The 23,476-nt window shown below is 45.4% G+C and overlaps 1 protein-coding gene across 1 annotated transcript in view; it reads left to right on the top strand.

Annotated features, from left to right (window-relative positions):
• PITPNA (phosphatidylinositol transfer protein alpha) overlaps window positions 1–23,476 on the top strand; it is a gene marked incomplete at both ends in the record, with an annotated part of 58,277 nt that overhangs the window by 27,795 nt on the left and 7,006 nt on the right. Inside the window, 5 exons of the mRNA XM_080712806.1 lie at window positions 7,873–7,973; window positions 11,215–11,298; window positions 17,003–17,080; window positions 17,232–17,342; window positions 18,080–18,202. Coding sequence (XP_080568932.1) covers window positions 7,873–7,973; window positions 11,215–11,298; window positions 17,003–17,080; window positions 17,232–17,342; window positions 18,080–18,202 — 497 coding nt within the window. The remainder of the gene's footprint in view (window positions 1–7,872; window positions 7,974–11,214; window positions 11,299–17,002; window positions 17,081–17,231; window positions 17,343–18,079; window positions 18,203–23,476) is intronic.

Here is a 23,476-nt window from a genome sequence, read left to right on the forward strand (position 1 = left end):
TAAGCCCCGCTTTTCTCCTAGATAATACTTTTAAAATGTCTTGAGCTTACCAGGCATGGTGGCACACACTTGTAATCCCAGCATTTGGGAGGCTGAGACAGGAGGATCACGGTTCAAGGACAGCCTCAGCTACTACTTAGTAAGATCCTTTGCAACTCAGTGAGACCCTGTTTCAAAATGAAGAATAAAGCCAGGCGTGGTGGCACACGCTTGTAATCCCAGCATTTGGGAAGCAGAGACCAGAGGATTGCGGTTCTTGGACAGCCTCAGCTTCCTTCACAATTTAGTGAGACCCTGTTTCAAAACCTATAAAGACTAAAAAATAGGGCTGGGGGTGTAGTTCAGAGGTAGAATGCCTCAGGGTTGCATCTCCAGTACTGTAACTAACTAACTAACTAAATAAATAAATAGAGCCGGGCATGGTGGTATGCATGCTTTTAATCCCAGCATTCGGGAGGCTGAGACTGGAGGATCGTGGTTTGTGGACAGCCTCTGCTACTTAGTGAGGTCCTCTGCAACTCAATGAGACCCTGTTTCAAAATGAAGAATAAAAAATAGGTCAGGGGTGTAGCTCGGAGGTAGAATGCCCCTGGGTTCCATCCCCAGTACCACAAAATAAGTAAGTAAGTAAGTAAGTAAGTAAGTAAGTAAGTAAGTAAGTAAGTAAGTAAGTAAAACAGGCTGGGAATGTAGCTCGGAGATAGAATGTCCCTGGGTTCAAGCCCCAGTACCAATAAATAAATAAAGCCAGGTGCTGGGGGACACACCTGCAATCCTAGTACTTGGAAGGCTGAGATAGGTACATTGCAGGTTCAAACCCAGCCTTGGCAATTTAGCCGAGTCCTCAGCAACATAGTGAGACCCTGTTTCAAAAATAAAAGGCTGGGAGCCAGGTGTGGTGGCATATGCTTGTAATCCCAGTATTTGGAAGGCTAAAACAGGATCCAGGTTTGTGGCCAGCCTCAGCTACTTAGTGAGGCCCTCTGCAACTTAGTGAGACCCTGCTTATAAAGAATAAAAAATTGGGCTGGGAGAGTATCTCAGAGGTAGAATGCCCCTGGATTCAATCTCCAATACCACAAAAATATAAAAAAAATTTGAGCCGGGTGTGGTGGTGCATACTTATAATCCCAGTACTTGGGAGGCTGAGGTAGGTGGATATGGGTTCGTGGCCAACCTCAGTTACTTAAGCCTTCTACAATTTAGTGAGACCCTGTTTCAAAATAAAGAATAAAAAATCGGGCTGGGGGTGTAGCTCGGAGGTAGAATGTCCCTGGGCTCAATTCCCAGCACAACAAAAACACAAAATAACTTAAAAATTAAAAACATAAAAGGCTGGGTTGTAGCAGAGAAGTAGAATGCCCCTGGGTTCAATCCCAGCACTCTCTAAAAGTAAATAAGTAAGGCTGGGAGTATAGCTCAGAGGTTGACCACCGAGGAGAAAAATGACTTGAGTTTGGTCTCCAGTACCAAAAATAAATATGTAAATAAAAACAAAAATGGCTGAGGTGTAGCTCAGTGGTAGAACATTTCTGGGGTCAATCCCCAGTACCCACTCCACCCTTCCACACAAATTACTAGTGAAACCAAATATTCCTGCTTACTGATCAGGTCATTCTTTCCTGTGGGTTCTTCTGCATGGGAAGTAAACTATATAATCACAGCTGGGCGTGGTGGCGCAGGCTTGTAATCCCAGTACTTGGGAGGCTGAGACAAGAGGATGGCAGATTCACAGCCAGCCTCAGCTACTGAGTGAGGCTCTCAGCAACCTAGTGAGACCCTGTTTCCATATAAAATAAAAAATAGGGCTGGGAGTGTAGCTTGGAGGTAGAAAGCCCCTGGGTTTTATCCCCAGTACCACCAAAAAACAAACAAACAAAAACAAAACAAAAAAAAAACCCTATATAATTACAGCATCAATGAGTAATGAAAAGATGTGTACTTGGCTAATTGATCAGATTCTTGTGTTCTTTGATTAGCATATTTTGTCCACACAGAGGCCATACTAGAAGAAGAGGGTATCTTAGAGAACATGGATTCATAATAATATGATAGTTGGAGCTGGGACGTGGTGGCACATGCCTTTTATTTATCTGGTTTTTTCTGCTGGGAATTGAACTCAGAGGCATTCTATCTCTGAGCTACACCCCTCTGCCCAGCCCAATTTTATTTCTTATTTGGAAACGGTCTCAGTAGGTGGCTGAAAGCCTCATTATGTAGCCAAGGCTGGCTTTGAATCTGCAGTCCTCCTGTCTCAGCCTCCCAAGTACTGGGAGTACAAGGGTACACCACCACCCTGGTTTTGGTGCATGCCTTTAATCCCAGTACTTGGGAGGCTGAGACAGAAGGATCGCAGGTTCAAAGCCAGCTTCAGCAATTTAGGGAGATGCTCAGCAAATTAGTAAAACTCTGTTTAAAAAAAAAAAAAATAGGACTGGGAGCCGGGCGTGGTGGCGCACGCTTGTAATCCCAGCATTCGGGAGGCTGAGACTGGAGGATCGCAGTTCAAGAACAGCCTTAGCTACTTAGTGAGGCCCTCTGCAACTCAGTGAGACCCTGTTTCAAAGTAAAGAATAAAAAAATAGGGCAGGGGGTGTAGCTTGGAGGTCAAATGCTCCTGGGTTCCATCCCCAGACCCGCAAACAAAAAAAAAAAAAAAAAAGGACTGGGGTGCAGCACAGAGGTAGAATGCTTCTGAGTTTGAGACACACACCACACACACACACACACACACACACACACACACACACACACAGAAGGTGTTTGGAGAAACTTACTAGCTAGTATCATTAAACCAGGCCAGCCCCACACTGCTGTAATAATAGAGCTGGGGGCCCATGACAGCGTTGGTAGAATTTCCATCACATTGCCTTCTTTGGACTTCCCTCTGATGGTTAGCATACCAATCATTTCCTTTTTTACTAATGTGGTTTTCTCAAGCTGCTAATGGAGTGATTATTTCTGTGCGGGCCTTTTAGTTGTAATCTTAATCTGGTTTCTTATTCCATAAATCTTCCATTGGACTTAGGGAAATTACTGACATTCCTATGGGTTGTATGTGTGGTGGCTTGTATCCCTTGCATTTCAGCTTTTCCTCCCTGTAGTTTCAGAGGTAGCCTTGGTTTCACTTGTGGAGTGACGGGGTACATGAGCTCTGTGTAGGCTGCGCACATGGCACGGTGGCAGCCATCAGACAGTGAAACAGCTCCTGAATGCAGGAAGTACAGAAGGCATTGGGCTGTTGGCGAGAGGAAAGCTAGAGTGTTACACAGTGACATGAGAACTGCAGTCATTTTCTCTGATAAATAATTGAGCTGTGCTTTCCGAGGGGGTCCCGTTACAATGAAGGCAGAGCCTGAGAGGTTGGCTACAGTGAGAGGAAGGAGGCCGTGGCCACAGAGACAGATCTGGCCCAGAGCACCGTGCTCTGTCCCAGAAGGTGGAGAGGGGGGGCAGGGCCATCCAGGTGGTGCTCTGAGAGCAGAGTGATGGGCTGCAGGGCCTCAGCTGAGGAGGGGCAGTGCCTTTCCTTGTCCTTCTGGGAAGAATCTCAAGAAGCTGGGAGCTGCATCGATTTAATTAAATTCCAGATTCGGTCTTTGAGAGTTTTGGATGAGTGACACTGTAGGGGGTGGTGTACTGAGGCATTCCTGACTTGCTATAAGGCCTGGAGGTGACTATGCACTAAGCCTCAGGGAGTGAAGAACTCTGCTAGTCATGGTCCCTGGGGTGGGGAGAGATGTGCGTTAATCCTCATTAACTTTTTTCTCTCTTTTTTTTTTTCATGTCTTTGCCTTGGAGCAGTTATTACAGTAAGTATTGTCAGGAGGGTTGGAGTTGTAGATAATTTATAAGAAAAGGACAAATAAAAATGTAACTGGGGCTGGGGGTGTAGCTCAGTGGTAGAGCGCTAATCTAGAATGACCTGCGTTTGATCTTTAGCTCTGCAGATTGATAGAGCCAGGCTTGGTGTTACACACCTGTGATCTCAGTACTTGGGAGGCTGAGACTTGAGGGTTGCAGGTTCAAGGCCAGCCTCAGCAACTTAGCTAGACCCTGTTCCGAAATAAAAAATAAAGTATCAGGGCATGGTGGCATACACTTGTAATCCCAGTATTTGGGTTGAGACGGGAGGATTGCAGGTTCTCGGCCAGCCTTAGCAATTTGTGAGGTCCTCTGCAACTCATTGAGACCCTGTTTCAAAATAAAGAATACAATAGGTTTTGGGGTATGGCTCTGAGGTAGAATGCCCATGGGTTTCATCCCCAGTACTACCAAAAAAAAAAAAAAAAACAACAACTTAGGAAGCTAAAACAGGAGGATCTGGGTTCACAGCCAGCCTCAGCTACACAATGAGGCCCTCCGCAACTTAGTGAGACCCCGTTTCAAAATTAAGAATGAAATATTGGGCTGGGGGTGTAGCTTGGAGGTAGAATGCCCCTGGGTTCAACCTCCAGCATCCCCACGCCCCCCCCCCCACAATAAGAGCTAGGCATGGTGGTACTCACGTGTAACCCCTGTACTTGGGAGGCTGAGATAGGAAGATCACAGGTTTATGGTCAGTCTTACTACTTAATGAGGTCTTCCTCAACTTAGTGAGACCCTGTTTCAAGTTAAAGAATAAGAGCTTGGCGTGGTGGTGCACACTTGTAATACCTGTACTTGGGACGCCGAGACAGGAAGGTTGAAGGTTTGAGGACAACCTCAACAAGTAGTGAGACCCTGTTTCCAAATAAGAAATAAAAATTCAGGCTGGGGTGTGTAGCTCAAAGGTAGAATGTCCATGGGTTCAATCCCCAGTACCACACACACACAAAAAAATAAAGAATAAAAAAATAGGGCTGGGGGTGTAGCTCAAAGGTAGAGGTAGAATGCCCCTGAGTTCAATCCCCAGTACTGCATAAATAAATAAATAATTAATTAAAAATAAAGGAAGGTTGGAGTGTAGCTTGGAGATAGAATGCCTCTGGGTGTGATCCCCAGCACTATACACCAAAAAACTGCACTAGAGGTCCTGGATAGTCTCATTTGGACTTGTTGAGGCTCAATCTTTTTAGTCCTAATGAGGAATGTTAACTGGCATGTGGCCTCCTGCTCGAGCTGCACTGGCTTGTGGTCTTGTCAGGTGTGTTCTGGCTCTGGGACAATGTATACACAGTGACTCAAGGAGTCTTCATATTTCTTCTCAGGTCATGCATACTCAGGGTTCCACAGAAATCTCTGTGACATCCCAGTGTCATCTGGGCATGTGGGCATCTGTTGACTCCAGTGAGCATGTCTCCTGCAAAAGTGTAAGGTCAAGCTGATGATGATTCACGCTTATAATCCCAGTGCTTGGGAGGCTGAGACAAGAGGATCACAGCTTAGGGGACAGCCTCAGCAAGTGGTGAGACTCTTCAACCTAGGGAGACCTTGTTTCCAAATACAAATAAAATGAGGCCAGGTGTGGTGGCGCACGTTTGTAATCCCCATGCTTGGGAGGCTGAGACTGGAGGATCGCGGTTCATGGACAGCATCAGCTACCTAGTGAGGCCCTTTGCAACTCAGTGAGACCCTGTTTCAAAATAAAGAATAAAGCTGGGCGTGGTGGCGCACGCTTGTAATCCCCGCGCTTGGGAGGCGGAGATAGGAGGATCGCGCTGGTTCAGAGCCAGCCGCGCTGGCTTAAGAGACCCTGTTTCCAAATAAAAGAAATATAAAATAGGTCTAGGAGTGTAGCCCGGAGGAACCCCAGTACCACCAAAAAAAGAATAAAAACTAGGGTTGGGGCTGTAGCTCAGAGGTAGAATGCCCCTGGGTTCCATCCCCAGTACTGCAAAAAAAATTGTGATGTCAACAAAATATCTCTTCCACGGCCTTTGTCATTGCCCCTCCCTTCTACTCCTCAGCATAGTCATCCAAGTGTGCCGTCCATTCCAGGAAACTAACTCCTGTTGAGGGGGATGGATCTAGTTCCTCCTTTAAGTAGTTCAATTTTATCTTTTATAATTGCTCTAAGGTGTTTTTTATGTGTTTTTATTGTGTGATACTGGGGAGATTAAAACCCAGGGCATTCTACCTTCAAGCTACACCCCCAGCCCTATTTTTTAATCTTTATTTTGAAACAAGGTCTCACTAAGTTGTGGAGGGCCTCACTAAGTAGCTGAGGCTGTTTGTGAACCTGCGATATCCCTGTGTAAGCCTCCCAACTCCCAAGTACTGGGATTACAGAAGTAGACCACCATACACGCCCTAAGGGGTGTGTGTGTGTGTGTGTGTGTGTGTGTGTGTGTGTGTGTGTGTTACTGGGGATGGATGGAACCCAGGGGCATTCTACCTCAGAGCTATACCCCCAGTCCTATTATATTTTATTTGGGAACAGGGTCTAAGTTGCCAACAGCCTCACTAAGCTGCTGAGGCAGGCTTCAAACCTGTGATTTCCTGTACTGGGATTACAAGTATGCACCACCACGCCTGGCTCTTTTTAAATTTTTTTTTTGTGTGTGTGTTTGGGGGGGTCTGGGGATGGAACCCAGGAGTATTTGGCCTCTGAGCTACATGCCCTGCCCTATTTTTTATTCTTTATTTTGAAACAGGGTCTCACTAAGTTACAGAGGGCATTACTAAGTAGCTAAGGCTGTCTGCGAACCTCGATCCTCCGGTCTCAGCCTCCTGAATGCTGGGATTACAAGCGTGCGCCACCACGCCTGGCTCCTCTTTTTCAGTTTTTTGAAATGGGGTCTTGTTAAGTTGCTGAGAACCTCCCTATACTGACGTTGGCTTCCAACCTTCAATCCTCCTGTCTCAGCCTCCCAGATAAAGGGATTACAGGCATGTGCTACCGTGCCTGGTTTTATTTTATTTATACACATACACACACATTTTTATGGGGTATTGAACCCAGGGGCATTCTACCTCTGAGCTACACCCAAGTCTTATTTTTTATTCTTTATTTTGAAATAGGGTGGCACTACATTGTGGAGGGTCAGCTAAGGCTGGCCTCTAACCTGTGATCTTCCTATCTCAGCCTCCCAAGTGTTGGGATTACAAGCATGTGCCACTACACCTGGCTTATTTTATATTTTGAAATAGGGGCTTGCTAAGTTGCTGAGGTTGGCTCTGAACCTGTGATCTTCCTCTCCCGGCCTCCCAAGTACTGGAGTTGCTCCAGTTTTTTTTTTTTTTTTTTTTTTTTTTTAAGCCCTAAGGGTGGGAGACAGTAGTTATCATGAAGGTTTGCTCCAGCAAAGGGCAAGTTTGGGGAAAGCAGCCATGATGAATACTTTCATTGGTTAGGAAGTCATCCATTGCTCTTTCTACACTACAAACTAGCCATTAGCATTCTGTCCATGAAGCCTTATGGAAGACTGGTTAAATGCCCTCGTGTGTGTGTGTGTGTGTGTGTGTGTGTGTGTGTGTGTGTGTGTGTGTGTGTGTGTTACTGGGGATTGAGCCCTACTACCCCCAGCCTGACTTTTTATTATTTGTAAACAGGATCTCCCTAGATTGATGAGAGTCTCATTACTTGCTGAACAGCTTCAAACCTGTTACCCTCCTCTGTCAGCCTCCCGAGTACTGGGATTACAGATGTGCACCACCACTCCTGGCTTAAATGCCTAGTTTCTAGAATCAGACAAACCTGCTTTTGCTCACTTCTGATGTTCTCCTTGGCTTGGCACAAGCCCCTGGCTTAGTTTTCTGGACTTCACTTTCCTTGCCTGTAAAGTGAAGGTGATTCTCGAGGCTTCACAGGCTGGAGGGAAGTTCACACCTCACTTGGGTCATGGGCTCCCAGTCAAGGTAGCTGTCACCATCAGGAAGGGCTGGGTCTCCTGACTGCCCAGGAGCCGGTAATGGGAGATAGCCACCCTCCTGCTGAGAGCTTGGTTACAGTAAGGTATGTTTTTTCCCTCTTCCAGAATGAGTACATGAAAGAAGACTTTCTGATTAAAATTGAAACCTGGCATAAACCAGATCTCGGCACCCAGGAGAATGTAAGTAGTACTTCTCAAGGACCCCAAGGATTGAATCCAGGTATCCTACTTTCGAGCTATATCCCCAGCTCAATTTTATTTTGTTTTTTGTGTTATTAGGGATTGAACCCAGGGGCATTCTTTTCTCAAGCTACATCCTCAGCCCTGTCATTTATTTATTTATTTATTTTATTTATTTTTATTTTTATTTTTTTGCAGGTCTGGGGATGGAACCCAAGGGCATTTGACCTCTGAGCTACACCCCCTGCCCAATTATTTATTTATTTATTTATTTATTTATTTATTTATTTATTTATTGGTGTACTGGGGTTCCTAGAAACCCTTCTACCTCCGGGCTAACTCCCAGACCTATTTTATATTTTTATTTGGAAACAGAGTCTCTTAAGCCAGCAAGGCTGGCTTTGAACCTGCGTGGTCCTCTGTCTCCGCCTCCCAAGCCTGGGGATTACAAGCGTGCGCCACCACGCCCGGCAGCCCCATCTTTTTTTATTTTTACAAACTTTGTGTCAAGGGCTGCCTTTCAATAGATTGCAGCGAGGAAGATGCTCTGCTATATATGACCTATTTTATTTTTATTTGGTTTTGTTTTGTTTTTGTGGTCCTGGGGATGGAACCCAGGAGCATTTTACCTCCAAGCTACACTCCCAGCCCTATTTTTTATTCTTTATTTTGAAACAGGGTCTCACTGAGTTGCAAAGGGCCTCACTAAGTAGCTGAGGCTGTTTGTGAACTGTGATCCTCTTGTTTCAGCCTCCCAAATGCTGGGATTACAAGTGTGCACCACCACACCTGGCTTTATTTTTATTTTGAAACCAGGTCCTGCTAGGTTGGTAATAGTCTCACTATTTGCCAAGGTTGTCCTTGAACCTGCAATCCTCCTGTCTCAACCTCCCAAGTATTAGAATTACAAGTGTGCACCACCACACCCAGCTAGCCCTTTTTATTTTAAACTTTTAAAAATTATTTATTGCCGGGCGTGGTGGCGCACGCTTGTAATCCCCGCGCTTGGGAGGCAGAGACAGGAGGATCGCGCAGGTTCTAAGCTAGCCCCGCGCGCTGGCTTAGGAGACCCTGTTTCCAAATAAAAATGCAAAAATAGGTCTGGGAGTGTAGCCCGGCGGTAGAAGGGCTTCCAGGAACCCCAGTACCACACACAAAAAAAAAAAAAAAAAAAAAATTTATTTATAGCCGGGTTTGGTGGTGCATGCTTGTAATCACAGCATTTGGTAGGCTGAAACAGGAGGATCCTGGTTTGAGGACAGCCTTAGCTACTACTTAGTGAGTTCCTTTACAACTCAGTGATACTCTGTTTCAGAATAAAGAATTAAAAAAAAATTAGGGCTGGGGCTGTAGCTCGGAGGTAGAATGTCCCTGAATATTCTATCCCCAGTACTGCCCTACCCCCCAAAAATATATTTATTTATTTTTATGGTACTGCAGATGGAATCCAGGGGCTTTCTACCACTGGGTTACCCTTCCAGACTTATTTTATATTTTATTTGGAAACCAGTCTCACTAAGTTTTTGAGAGCCTCACTAAGCAGCTGAGGCTGGCTTTAAACCTGTACGATCTTCCTGTCTCAGCTTCCTGAGTACTAGGATTACAAGCGTGCACCACCACACTGGCTAATTTTTAAATTTTTTATTATTTTGGTACCAGGGATTGAACCCAGTACATTCTACTTCTGAACTACAACTCCAGCCCCATTTTATTTTACCTGGGATCAGGGTCTTATTAGGTTGATGAGAGTCTCACTACCTCCTGAGGCTGTCCTCAAACCTGAGATCCTCCTGTCTCAGCCTCTCAAGGACTGGGATTATAAACATGCACCACCATACCAAGCTTTCTTTTTTATTCTGATTCAGAGTCTTGCCAAGTTGCTGAGGCTAGCCTAAAACTTTTGACCCTCCTGTTTCAGCCTCCTAAGTACGGGGATATTAGGGATATGCCCCCACACCCAGCATCCTCAGTTCTTTTTATTTATTTATTTATTTATTTACTTACTTATTTATTTTGTGGTACTGGGGGTGGAACCCAGAGGCCTTCTACCTTCGGGCTGTACTCCCAGACCTATTTTATACGTTGTTTTTTTTTGTTTGTTTGTTTTTTGGGGGTTTTTTGGTGGTACTGGGGTTCCTGGAAGCCCTTCTACCTCCGGGCTACACTCCTAGACCTATTTTATATTTCTTTTATTTGGAAACAGAGTCTCTTAAGCCAGTGAGGCTGGCTCCGAACCAGCGCGATCCTCCTATCTCCGCCTCCCAAGTGCGGGGATTACAAGCGTGCGCCACCATGCCTGGCCTATACTTTATTTGGAAACAGGGTCTCACTAAGTTACTGAGAGCCTCACTGAGTAGCTGAGGCTGGCTTCAAACGTGCGCGATCCTCCTGTCTCAGCCTCCCAAGTGCGGGGATTACAAGCGTGCGCCACCACACCTGGCCTTCAGTTCTTTTTAAAAATGTGTTTTTTGTTTTGTTTTTTTAAATTTTGGGATAGTGTCATGCTAAATTGTCAATGCTGTCCTGGAACTAGCAGTTCTCCTGTTTCAGCCTCCTGAGTAACTGGGATTATATCCCAGTGTGCCACTGTGCCTGGCTCCTTTGGATACCATTCTATAGGTTGAATATTCCTTGTCTGATATGCTTGGGACCAGAAATGTTTGATTTCAAATTTAAGAATATTTGCATATATATAATAAGGTATCTTAGGCCTGGTGTGGTGGCACATGCTTGTAATCCCAACATTTGGGAGGCTGAGACAGGAGGATCCTAGTACCTGGCCAGCCTCATCTATTTAGTGAGGCCCTTTGCAACTCAGTGAGACCCTGTTTCAAAATAAAGAATAAAAAATAGAGCCGGGCGTGCTGGCGCACACTTGTAATCCCCACGCTTGGGAGGCAGAGACAGGATCGCGCAGGTTCGAAGCCAGCCCCGCGCGCTGGTTTAGGAGACCCTGTTTCCAAATTTAAAAAAAATGTAAAAATAGGTCTGGGAGTGTAGCCCGGAGGTAGAAGGGCTTCCAGGAACCTCAGTACCACCAAAAAAAAAAAAAAAAAAAAAAAGAATAAAAAATAGGGCTCAGTGAGGATGTAGCTCAGAGGTAGAATGCCCATCCCCAGTACTGCCAAAAAAAAAAGACATAATAAGGTATCTTGAAGATAGGGTCCAAGTATAAACATGAATTTCATTTGTGTTTCATATATACCTTATACTCACAACCTGAACGTAATTCTTCTTGCAGGTGCATAAACTGGAGCCTGATACATGGAAACATGTAGAAGCCATATACATAGACATTGCAGACCGAAGCCAAGTACTTAGCAAGGTAGGAACTACTTAAAGATATGGGACGCAAAAATGACTTCTAAGTGTTAAAAGAAGTCAGGAAACTATACCCAACTTGTCTCAAAAGGAAGTTCTATGGTTATTTTCTCTCTCTCTCTCTCTTTTTGTTTTGTTACTGGAGATGGAACCCAGGGGCATTCTACCTTTGAGCTACACCCCCAGCCTATTTTTTTATTCTTTATTTTGAAACAGGGTCTCACTGGGTTGCAAAGGGCTTCAGTAAGTAGTAGCTAAGGCTATCCATCAACCCGGATCCTCCTGTCTCAGCCTCCCAAATCTGGGATAACAAGCCTGCACCACTACACCCAGCTTTTATTCTTTATTTTGAAACAGGCTCACTAAGTAGATAAAGCTGGCTGTGAACCTGTGATCCTCCCATCTCAGCCTCCCAAGAACTAGGATTACAAGGATGTGCCACCACACCCATCCTTTGTATGTATGTATGTATGTATGTATGTATGTATGTATGTATGTTTATATTTATTTATTTATTGAATGTATTTTGCGGTACTAGGGGTGGAACCCAGGGACATTCTATCTCCGAGCTATACCCAAGCCCTATTTTTTTTTTTTTTATTGTACTGGGGATAGAACCCAGGGGCATTCTACCTCCGAGTTACATCCCCAGCCCTATTTTTTTATTCTTTATTTTCAAACAAGGTCTCATTAAGTTGCAGAGGGTCTCACTAAGTAGCTGAGGCTGTTCATGGACCATGATTCTCCTGTCTCAGCCTCCCAAATGCTGGGATTATAAGCTTGCACTACCATGCTGGGCATCCCAGGGTCTTTTCTACCTCCAGGCTACATTCCCAGACCTATTTTATATTTTGTTTGAAAACAGGGTCTCACTAGGTTGCTGAGAGCCTCACTAAGTAGCTGAAGCTGGTTTCGAACCTGCACGAACCTCCTGTCTCAGCTTCCTAAGCGCTGGGATTACAAGTATGCGCCACCACGCTATCTTACATATTTTATTTTAAAATATTAAGAGCCGGGCATGGTGGTACAGTTTGAAGCCAGCCTCAGCTACTTAGTGAGGCTCTCAGCAACTTAGTGAGATCCTGTTTCCAAATAAAGTATAAAATAGGTCTGGGAGGAGCTGGGCGTGGTGGCACACTCCTATAATCCCCGCGCTTGGGAGGCTGAGACAGGAGAATCGCGCAGGTTCGAAGCCAGCCTCAGCTACTAGATGAGGCTCTCAGTAACTTAGTGAGACCCTGTTTCCAAATAAAGTGCAAAATAGGTCTGAGAGTATAGCCCAGAGGTAGAAAAGCCCCTGGGTTCCACCCTTAGTACCACCAAAAAAAAAAGACCCTGTTTCCAAATAAAATAGGTCTGGGAGTGTAGCCGGAGGTAGAAAGCCCCCTTCATTTCACTACTAAATAAATGAATGAATGAATGAATGAATGAATGAATGAAAATTATATTAAGAGTTCCTTTGTGTTGAGTCTGGGATGCCAGTAGGAAAATAGTGGTCCAAATTTATGTGTTCTGTTTGGCCTCTGGAAGTTATTACTAAACTATGTAGATGCCATAGGTAGAGCTTTATGATCCACCAAAATGATATTTAGCTGAATAAATCAAAACACTAGTTTTCAAATGTACTTTTCCAATCCAATAATTAAAAAACATATATGGCCGGCGTGGTGGCGCACGCTTGTAATCCCCGCGCTTGGGAGGCAGAGACAGGAGGATCGCGCAGGTTCTAAGCCAGCCGCGCGCGCTGGCTTGGGAGACCCTGTTTCCAAATAAAAATGTAAAAATAGGTCTGGGAGTGTAGCCCGGAGGTAGAAAGGCTTCCAGGAACCCCAGTACCACCAAAATATAAACAAACAAATAAATAAATAAATAAATAAATAAAATAATAATAATAAATAAAATAAAAAACATATATGCCTGCCTATTTTGTTTGGAATACTCTTAGGTTCTTTGGGTTTCCAGTGAGGAGTACAGAATATATGAAAGGACAGGTCCCAAGTGGGTGTGGCATGGTGGCACACACTTGTAGTACCAGTTCCCAGTACTTGGGAGGCTGAGACAGGAGGGTTACAGGTTCAAAGCCAGACTCAGCTACTTAGTGAGGCCCTCCACAACTTAGTGAGACCCTGTTTCAAAATTAAGCATAAGGCCGGGCGTGGTGGCACACGCTTGTAATCCTTGTGCTTGGGAGGCGGAGACAGGAGGATCGCACAGGTTTGAAGCCAGCCTTGCTGGTTTAAGAGACCCTGTTTCCAAAATAAAAAAATATAAAATAATAGGTCTGGGAGTGTAGCCCGGAGGCAGAAGGGTTTCCAGAAACCCCAGTACCATCAAAACAAACAAACAAACAAAACAAAACAAACAAAAAAATTAAGCATAAAAGGCTGGGCATGGTGGCGTGCTTGTAATCCCAGCACTTAGGAGGCTGAGACAGGAGGATCGCACAGGTTCAAAGCCAGCCGCAGCTACTTAGTGAGGCTCTCAGCAACTTAGTGAGACCCTGTTTTTTTTTTGGTGGTACTGGGGTTCCTGGAAGCCCTTCTACCTCCGGGCTACACTCCCAGACCTATTATTTTATATTTTTATTTGGAAACAGGGTCTCCTAAACCAGCGCGCGCAGCTGGCTTCGAACCTGCGCGATCCTCCTGTCTCTGCCTCCCAAGTGCAGGGATTTCAAGCGTGCGCCACCACGCCTGGCCCAAATAAAATATTTAAAAAAAGGTCTGGGAGTATAGCCTGGAGGTAGAAAGCCTCTGGGTTCCACCCCCAGTACCACCAAAAATAATAAAAAAAAAAAAGTTAAAAAAAAGAAAGAAAAGTAGGCCTGGAGGTAGAATGCCCCTGGGTTCAATCGCCAGTACCACATACCACCAAAAAAAGCATAAGAAATAGGGCTGAGGATGTAGCTTAGAGGTAGAAAGTCCCTGCCTGGGTTCAACCCCCAGTTCTGAAAAAAAAAAAAAAAAAAAAGATAAATAGGACTGGGGACTGGGGGTGTCCAGAAGTAGAATGCCTCTAGGTTCCACTCCCAGTACTACAAAAAATAATTAAATAAAAAGGAAGATAATAAAATAGGGCTGGGGTATAGCTTGGAGGTAGAATGACTCTGGGTTCCATACCCAGTACCACAAGAAAAAAAAGAAATAAAGATAAACAAACAAAAAACAGGTCTCCAGCCAGGCATGGTGGTGTGCACCTGTAATCCTTGTACTTGGGAGGCTGAGACAGGAGGATCATAGGTTCAAGGACAACCTCAGCAATTTATGGAGACTGTGTTTCAAAATAGGACTGGGGGTATAGTCTACTATGCACTGGCCTGGAAGCTGCCATCTTCCTGTCTCCACACTGGGATTACAGGCGTGTGTGCACCTCTGAGCCAAGCAGTGCTATTCTCCTTCAACAGAAGCCTTATTGGGATTAGGAGACAGGAGTTTGATTCTTTGTCCCTTGATAGGGAATAAGTGTTTGTCCTTTACATCCCAGGGGTCTGCCACCTCTTTCCTGTGGTCATTCTGACCACTGAAGGTATTTTGATTTGTGAATTTTCAAAATGATATGAAAACCATCTTGTGTTTCCTTGCCTAATATACCCACCCCTACTCTCAAAAGTTTGGATTTTTTAGCTGGGTGTGGTGGATGCACACCTGTAAATCCCAAGAATTGGGAGGCTGAGACACGAGGATCTCAGGATTGAGGCCGCTTCAGATTACAGGTGTGTGCCACCACACCTGGCTCTTATAACAAAGCAAATATATCATAACTGTGCAGCTTGATGAATTTTTCTCAAACTGAATATACCCAGGTACTTCTCAAACATTCAGAATACTATCAAAAAGTAAGATTCTTAGAATATTTTGTCACCTCTGGTTATGTGAGTGGAGGGAAGCAGTGGTAGAAAGGCCTTTTTTTGGGGTACTGGGATTGAGCCTGGGGCTTTCTATCTCTGAGCTACACCTCCAGCCCAATTTTATTTTTATTTGCAAATAAAGTCTTGCTAAGTTGATGCAAGTATCACCACTTGCTGAGGCTGTCCTCAAACCTTTGATCCTTTTGTCTCAGCCTCCCAAGTACTGGGATTACAAGCCTGTGCCAGCCACCACACCTGGAAAGATTCTTTTTTTCTCTTTTTTTTAAGTACACATGATCTCCTTAGTTCTAGGAAATAATTTGTGCATGTACATGTGTTTTTTATTTTCATTGTTTTTGTCAAGTAGATAATTATGAGTTTGCTTTTCCTGAGCCTACATTAGTCAATCTAGAGGGATAGTTGAAAATTAAGCTTTTGGCCAGGCTTGGTGGTGTACACTTGTAATCCCAGTACTTGGGAAGCTGAGACAGAAGGATTGCGGGTTTGAGGACAGCGCCACCAGCTTAGTGAGATTCTTCACAATTTAGTAAGATCCTGTCTCCAAATAAGAAATAAAATTGGGCTAGGATATAACGTGAAGGTAGAATGGGTTTGAACCTCTGGGTTCAATCTTCAGAACCAAAAAAACCCACCAAACCCTTTTGTTGTGATTATTAATATGAAGAATTGATCATATTACAAATCAGTGTCACTGGGGAGGAGGAGTAGGAAGAGGTTGACCCATAATAGGCTGTGGTTATATTAGGAGTGGGAGGTTGGGCTGCACTGCTGCACATTATGATGACCAAAGCAGTGATAGTAGCCAGATGCAGTGGTGGGCACCTGTGATCCCAGGACTTGGGAGGCTGAGACAGGAGGATCGTGGGTTCGTGGATAGTCTCAGCTACTTAGTAAACCCTTTGCAACTTAGTGAGACCTTGTTTAAAAAATAAAGAATAAAAAATAGGGCTGGGGGTGTAGCTCAGAGGTAAAATGCCCCTGGGTTCCATCCCTAGTCATTGGGGGAATAAAGAAAAAAGAGGTAGGATGTCCCTGTGTTCAATCTCTAGTACCACAGAAATAAACGCATAAAGTCAGTGAAATGAGACTGAGCAGTAGTGCACAAGAGGGTAGGTTCTAGACATTGAACGTTTCCAGTAGAGATTTATTAAAACAAGTGAGCTAGGGGAAGGAACTCAAGGGCTTTCTATCTCCGAGCTACACCCCCAGCCCTGTTTTTTCTTCTTTATTTTGAAAGAGGGTCTCACTGAGTTGCAAAGGGCCTCACTTAGTAGCTGAGGCAGTCCTCAAACCATGATCCTCCTGTCTCAGCCTCCCTAATGCTGGAATTACAAGCATGCGCCACCACGCCTGGTTCCGGTGGATAATTTTATATTGGTAACATTGAAGACAAACTTTGGCAGAGAAAATCACATAGAAGTCTTCTCTGAGGCAAATATAAACAGTACTATATCCTGTTTATGACATTTCCCTATATTTGCTCTGGGCTAGCAGCATCAAGAACTCCAATGAACCTGGGCATGGTGGCACACGCTTGTAATCCCCGCGCTTGGGAGGTTGAGACAGGAGGATCGCACAGGTTCGAAGCCATCCTTGACTACTTAGCGAGGCTCTCAGCAACTTAGTGAGACCCTGTTTCCAAATAATATATAAAATAGGCCTGGGAGTATAGCCCAGAGGTAGAAAAACCCATGGGTTCCACCCCCAGTACCACAAAAAAAAAAAAAAAAAAAAAATTCCAGTGAAGTGTACTCTAATGAAAACTCTGATCTCTCCCTCTGTCTCTCTTCCTCTCCTCCCCCTCTCCTTGCCCTTTCACCCCAATTCTACAACTTCTCAGGATTACAAAGCAGAGGAAGACCCAGCAAAATTTAAATCTATCAAAACAGGCCGAGGACCTTTGGGCCCAAATTGGAAGGTGCAGTTCACACCCCTACCACCAGGGCACTGGTCATGGTGAGGGTGGTCCTCTCCTCCTGGAGGAGGGAATGGCAGGGGCTGGGCTAAGGGACAGCCTAAGGTCTTAATTCTTACTTACCAGCTCACCTCTGGGTCTGTTTCTAATGCAGCAAGAACTTGTAAATCAGAAAGACTGCCCATATATGTGTGCATACAAACTGGTTACTGTCAAGTTCAAGTGGTGGGGCCTACAGAACAAAGTGGAAAACTTTATACATAAGGTAAGTGGCCAGGATGAGGTGTGCGTGCGTGCGTGCGTGCGTGCGTGTCTTGGTGGAAGGTGTTGGCCCAACAAGAGCAGATCATACCACCTGTGTGACCTGTGTTCTAGGGTTGCCAGCATTCAAATATTTGTTTCCTTCTCCATATTCCCACTTTTTCCTCACACGAACCATTTTACAGTTTAATCCTGCCCATCGGGGTCACTTTACTGTAGGTGATGGGGAAAAAATCAAGGGACTCACTGTGATTAAACTACAAATAAAACTTAGTTCCTCTTTTCTTGAAGCCAAAAGGCAAAGAGGCACAGTGAGCCAAATCCTCCCATGCCCTCAATCACTCAGCGGGGCGGACCAGAAGAGTTTTATAGCCTCCTAAGCCTCTGACACGTTAGAGACACACTCTCAGGCCGCATTTCATAGCTGCCGGCTAGTTGTGACCTGGCATTGGGCACCAGAAACAAAGAGGCAGTCTGGCAGTCATGTGGGGCCTTAGCTTGGCTCAGAGCTCACGGGCGGCCTGTGGGTAGTGTTCTGGGCAAAGAGCAAGTAGCTCCGGGCTCCCTCCTCCGCGGAGCCTCACCTGTCAGATGCAGGAAGGCAAGGGCCGCTCACCTAGGGCTGATCCAGGTATCGCTCCTCCCGTGTCCCTAGTGGAGTGTAGGCATTAGCATGGAGAGGGTGGGCAGGAGGGCTGCAGCCCTCCCTCTGGGTTCTAACTTGGTTCCTTCTCTTTATAGCAGGAGAAACGTCTGTTCACAAACTTCCACAGGCAGCTGTTCTGCTGGCTTGACAAGTGGGTCGACCTGACCATGGACGACATTCGAAGGATGGAGGAAGAGACAAAGAGACAGCTGGACGAGGTGGGGGCTCCAGGAGAGACCCGGGGCTGCTAGACAGACATGTGACCGTCAAAGAGACGGTCAGCCAGGCATGACAGCACACGTCTCCAATCCCAGTACTTGGGAGGCTGAGACGGGAGGATTGCAGGTTTGAGGACAGCCTCAGCAATTTAGCAAGGCTCTCAGTAACCTAGTGAGACCATTCCAAAATAAAAATAGGACGGGCTGGGAGTGTAGCTCAGAGGTAGGCTTTCCCAGAGTTCAGTCCCTAGTACTAAAGCCAGGCATGGTGGCACATCTCCTCTAGTTCTGGTACTGGAGAAGCTAAGACAAGAGGGTCACAAGTGTGAGGCCAGACTCGGCAAATTTAGCAGGACCCTATTTCAAAAAAGGTGGAAAAGCCAGGCGTGGTGGCGCACGCTTGTAATCCCAGCATTCAGAAGGCTGAGACCGGAGGATCGCGGTTCGCAGACAGCCTCAGCTACTTAGCGAGGCCCTCTGCAACTCAGTGAGACCCTGTTTCCAAATAAAGAATAAAAAATAGGGCAGGGGGTGTAGCTTGGAGGTCGAATGTCCCTGGGTTCCATCCCCAGACACGGAAAAAAATATAAAAAGGTGGGGAACTGTGTGGTGTAGCTTGGAGGTGGAATGTCCCAGTACAACAAAAAGAAAAAAAGGTGGGGACTGTCATACTAGGACACTTGACTGAGCACACTGCCCTGTAGTTCTAGGAACATGTCAGGGTATGCTGTGGGTCAGGTACACTGCCATACAGTATGGGAACGAACCAGAAGAAAGAAAACAGCCCGTGTTCTTAATATGCAGTCTGGTTGAGGTCTTGGCATAAACAAAGACAAGTAAGATCACCTGTGCTAGTGCCAGGTAAGTGATAACCGCTGCTGAAGTGACTCTCCTGAATTGGGGGGGTGCTGGGTGAGAGCTGGAGGTGACCCTGGGAAGAGGCAGGCTTGGCAGAGCCCCCCCACCCCCCCCAAAAAATGCACAAGACCCACAGAGGACAGCAGCAGCACTTACAGAGACTGATTGCTCTCTGTGGTGGTTTTCAGCTGTTTTTAGAGTTTGGAGCTTTTGGCCTTTTTTTTTTAAACGGCCTTGGCATGGATCCCAGAAGGGCTGTCTTGCTCCATGGAGCCTGAAGACCCAGCACCCCTGCCTTCTTTGGGGAGGCTCCCTGAGAGGCCATTCAGGAGGAGGTGGTCAGTGAATAGTATTGAGGCCATCCCCGTATACTAGGCTTTACATATGTTTCCAGGGCCACCGTCATACCTGTGAAGAGCACTGCAGCTGCGGAAAGGGGAGATGGCCTTAGTGCTGCTGTGCCGGGCTCAAGGGGACGCTCAGCAACAGCACTCAGACAGACTGCTCCCTGAGGTTGCCCAGTGCTGCCTGGCCCAGAGCCATGGCTGCTAGTCACTTGTCTCTACCCCTCCCTTTACGTACCATTTGGGCTAAAAATAAGATGGGGAGCTGCTTCTTAAGAGCTGCCATCCGTCCCCTCTACCCCATGTGGGTCGACTGGAGCGTGGCTGTGCAGCAGAGGCCTGGCTTCAGAGCAGCTTCACCCAGCTCTGCGGCAGGGCCTGTGTAACAGCCAGGCTTGGGCACCCCCATGCTGCCCCGTGCTGCCCCAGTGCTTTGCTTCCCAGCGCTGGTCTAGGGCAGACTGGCCCATGAGCCATTCCTTGCTCTGGAGCCACACTGTTCTTCCCACCCAGGGTGACGCTCTTCCTGGGCTGACTCACTGGCAAGTGGTGTGTTGAGTCAGGCCCTGCTAAAGGTGGATGTTTTTAATCACTGGTTCAGCTACATTTGGCAGTGAAGTGACAGGATTTGGGGCACAGTGCCTACTTCTGCTAAGGATCTTCAGAAAGTCCTGGACTTGGATATCCAGGACTCTAGTGATTCTTCCTGGTGTATGAGTCTTTTGGTCACTAGTCCAGACAAAAAGTTATGCCTGGCATGCTGCTACATGCTTATAATCCCAGTATTTGGGAGGCTGAGACAGGAGATTGGAAGGTTTGCAGCCAGTCCCAGCTACTTAGGCCCTCCGTAACTTAGTGAGACCCTATTTCAAAATAAAAAATAAAGGGCCGGAAGCCAGGTGTGGTGGCGCACGCTTGTAATCCCAGCATTCAGGAGGCTGAGACCGCAGGATTGCGGTTCACGGACAGCCTAAGCTACTTAGTGAGGCCCTCTGCAACTTAGTGAGACCCTGTTTCAAAATAAAGAATAAAAAATAGCTAGGTAGTCAAATGCCCCCAGGTTCCATCCCCAGACCCCCCCCAAAAAAAATTAAATAAATAAATAAATAAAATAAAAATAAAAAATCAAGGGCCAGGCATGGTGGTGCACACTTGTAATCCCAGAATTTGGGAGACTGAGACAGGAGGATCGTGGTTCAAAGACAGCGTCAGCTACTTAGGCCCTCTGCAACTAAGTGAGACCCTGTTTCAAAATAAAGAATTCAAAACAGGGCTGGGAGTGTAGCTTGAAGTTAGAATGCCTTAGGTTTAATCCCCAGCACTAATTAATTAATTAATTAAATATGGCTGGATTAGCTCAGAGGTAGAATGCCCTTGGGTTCAATCCTTCGTACTACCAGCAAACAAAGAAAAGAAGTGTTGCTGTCTAATTACAAAAACTTGACGCAGGAGGATCACAAGTTCAAGACTAACCTGGGCAATGTAGCAAGACTCTGCCTAAAAATAAAATTTAAAGGGTTTATGGGTGGTACTCAGTGGCTTAACCCCCAGTACCAGAAGTGGGGGGTTGAGATTGGATGATATCCCAGGCTTATGAAGAAGCTGTCCTCATTGGTCCCACCTCCCAGACACAGCCTCTTGAATTATTAGTTATTTCTGTTGCTAATTACTTAATTTTTTTAGTACTCAGAATTGAACCCAAAGGCTTTCTACCTCTGAGCTATACCCCAAGACTTATTCTTTTTTTCTTTCTTTCTTTCTTTCTTTTTTTTTTTTTTTTTTTTTGTGGTACTGGTACTGGTTTCTAGAAACCCTTCTACCTCCAGGCTACACTCCCAGACCTATTTTATATTTTTATTTGGAAACAGGGTCTCTTAAGCCAGCGAGGCTGGCTTAGAACCTGCGCGATCCTCCTGTCTCCACCTCCCAAGCGCGGGGATTACAAGTGTGCGCCACCAGTCCTGGCTGTGTGTGTGTGTGTGTGTGTGTGTGTGTGTGTGTGTGTGTGTGTGTGTTTGTAGTGTGGTGTGCTGGGGATAGAACCCAGAGGCATTCCTCCAAGCCCCACCCCAGTCCGAATTTTTATTCTTTATTTTGAAACAGGGTCTCACTAATTTGTGGAAGGCCTCACTAAGTAGCTTAGGCTGGCCGCGAACCTGAGCTCCTCCTATCTCAGCCTCCCAAATGTGGGGATTACAAGCATGCACCACCATGCCCAGCTCCAAGACATATTTATTTTGAAAAAGGGTCTCAGCCAGGTGTGGTAGTTTATGCTTATAATCCCAGTATTTGGGAGGCTGAAACAGGATTGTGGTTTGAGGACAGCCTCAGCTACTACTTAGTGAAGCTCTTTGCAACTCAGGGAGACCTTGTTTCAAAATAAAAATAAATAAAAAATAGGGTTAGGGGTGTAGCTCCAAGGTAGAATGCCCCTGGGTTCCATTCCCAGTACCGCAAAAAAAAAAAAAAAGAAAAGAAAAAGAAAAAAGAAAAAGGGTCTCAGTAAATTGCAGAAGGCCTCACTATGTAGTTGAGGCTGGCCTTGAACCTGAGACTCTCCTGTCTCAGCCTCCCAAGTACTGGGATTACAAGCATGTGCCACAACACCTGTCATTTGCATATTTCTAAATCATATGTTTAGCCAGGCGTGGTGGCGCACACTTGTAATCTCCGCGCTTGGGAGGCTGAGACAGGAGGATTGTGTAGGTTCAAAGCCAGCCTCAGCTACTTAGTGAAGCTCTCAGCAAATTAGTGAGACTCTGTTTCCAAATAAAGTATAAAAATAGGTCTGGGAGTATAGCCCGGAGGTAGAAAGCCTCTGGGTTACACCCCCAGTACCACCACCAAAAAAAAAAAAAAAAAAAAAAAAAAAAATCCTATGTTTACGTTCTTAATTCTGTGTACATGCACACGTGTGTGTGTGTGTGTGTGTGTGTATTTGTGTCTGTGTGTGTACCCTGGATGGAACCCAGGAGCATTCTACCTCCAAGCTACACCCTAACCCTATATTTTATTTATTTTTGCGGGTCTAGGGCTGAAACCCAGAGGCATTTGACCTCCGAGCTACACCCCCTGCCCAATTTTTTATTCTTTATTTTGAAAAAGTGTCTTATTGAGTTGTAAAGGGTCTTACTAAGTAGCTGAGGCTGTCTGAGAACCGTGATCCTCCTGTCTCAGCCTCCCAAATGCTGGGATTACAGAATGGAACTCGGGCATTCTACCTCTGAGTTACAGCGGTTCACAGACACTCTTCTGTTTTTGCAACAGGGTCTCACTGAGTTGTGAAGGGCCTAAGTAGCTGAGGCTGTCTGTGAACCAGAATCCTATGGTCTCAGCCTCCCAAATGCTGGGATTACAAGCGTGTGCCACCACATCTGGCTTTTGTTCCTTTTTTGTACAATATTTTTTGCAAAGTTAATAAATACCTCTCATCATTGTGTTACCTTAATGATAAAGCCACATAAGAGTAAGCTATTTTTTTCCTCTGGAACTGGGGATTGAAACTAGGGGCATTCTACCTCCAAGCTATACCCTCAGCCTTATTTTTTATCCTTTACTTTGAAACTAAATTGTGGAAGGCCTCACTAAATAGCTGAGGCTTGTCAGGAACCTGTAATCCTCCCGTCTTAGACTCCTAAGTACTGGGATTACAGGTATGGGCCACCATACCCAGTTTGTATGTACATTTTTTTTTTTCATTAATGGTGATTGAACCCAGGGGCATTCTATCTCAATCTCTGAGTTACACCCCAGCCCCATGTTTTTATTCTTTTATTTTTTTGTTTGTGTGTGGTACTGGGAATTGAACCCAGAGGCATTCTACCTCCGACCTACATCCCCAGACCATTTATTTATTTATTTATTTATTTATTTATTTATTTATTTATTTATTTTTGCAGTACTAGAGATGCAACCCAGGGGCATTCTACCTCCAAGCTACACCCCCATTCCTATTTATTTTTTAAAATTTATTTATTTATTTATTTATTTATTTATTTATTTATTTTGGCAGGTCTGGGGATGGAACCCAGGGGCTTTCAACCTCCGAGCTACACCCCCTGCCCTATTTTTT

The sequence above is a fragment of the Muscardinus avellanarius genome (genome assembly GCF_963383645.1).
Source record: "Muscardinus avellanarius genome assembly, chromosome: 16".
Lineage (NCBI taxonomy): Eukaryota > Metazoa > Chordata > Mammalia > Rodentia > Gliridae > Muscardinus > Muscardinus avellanarius.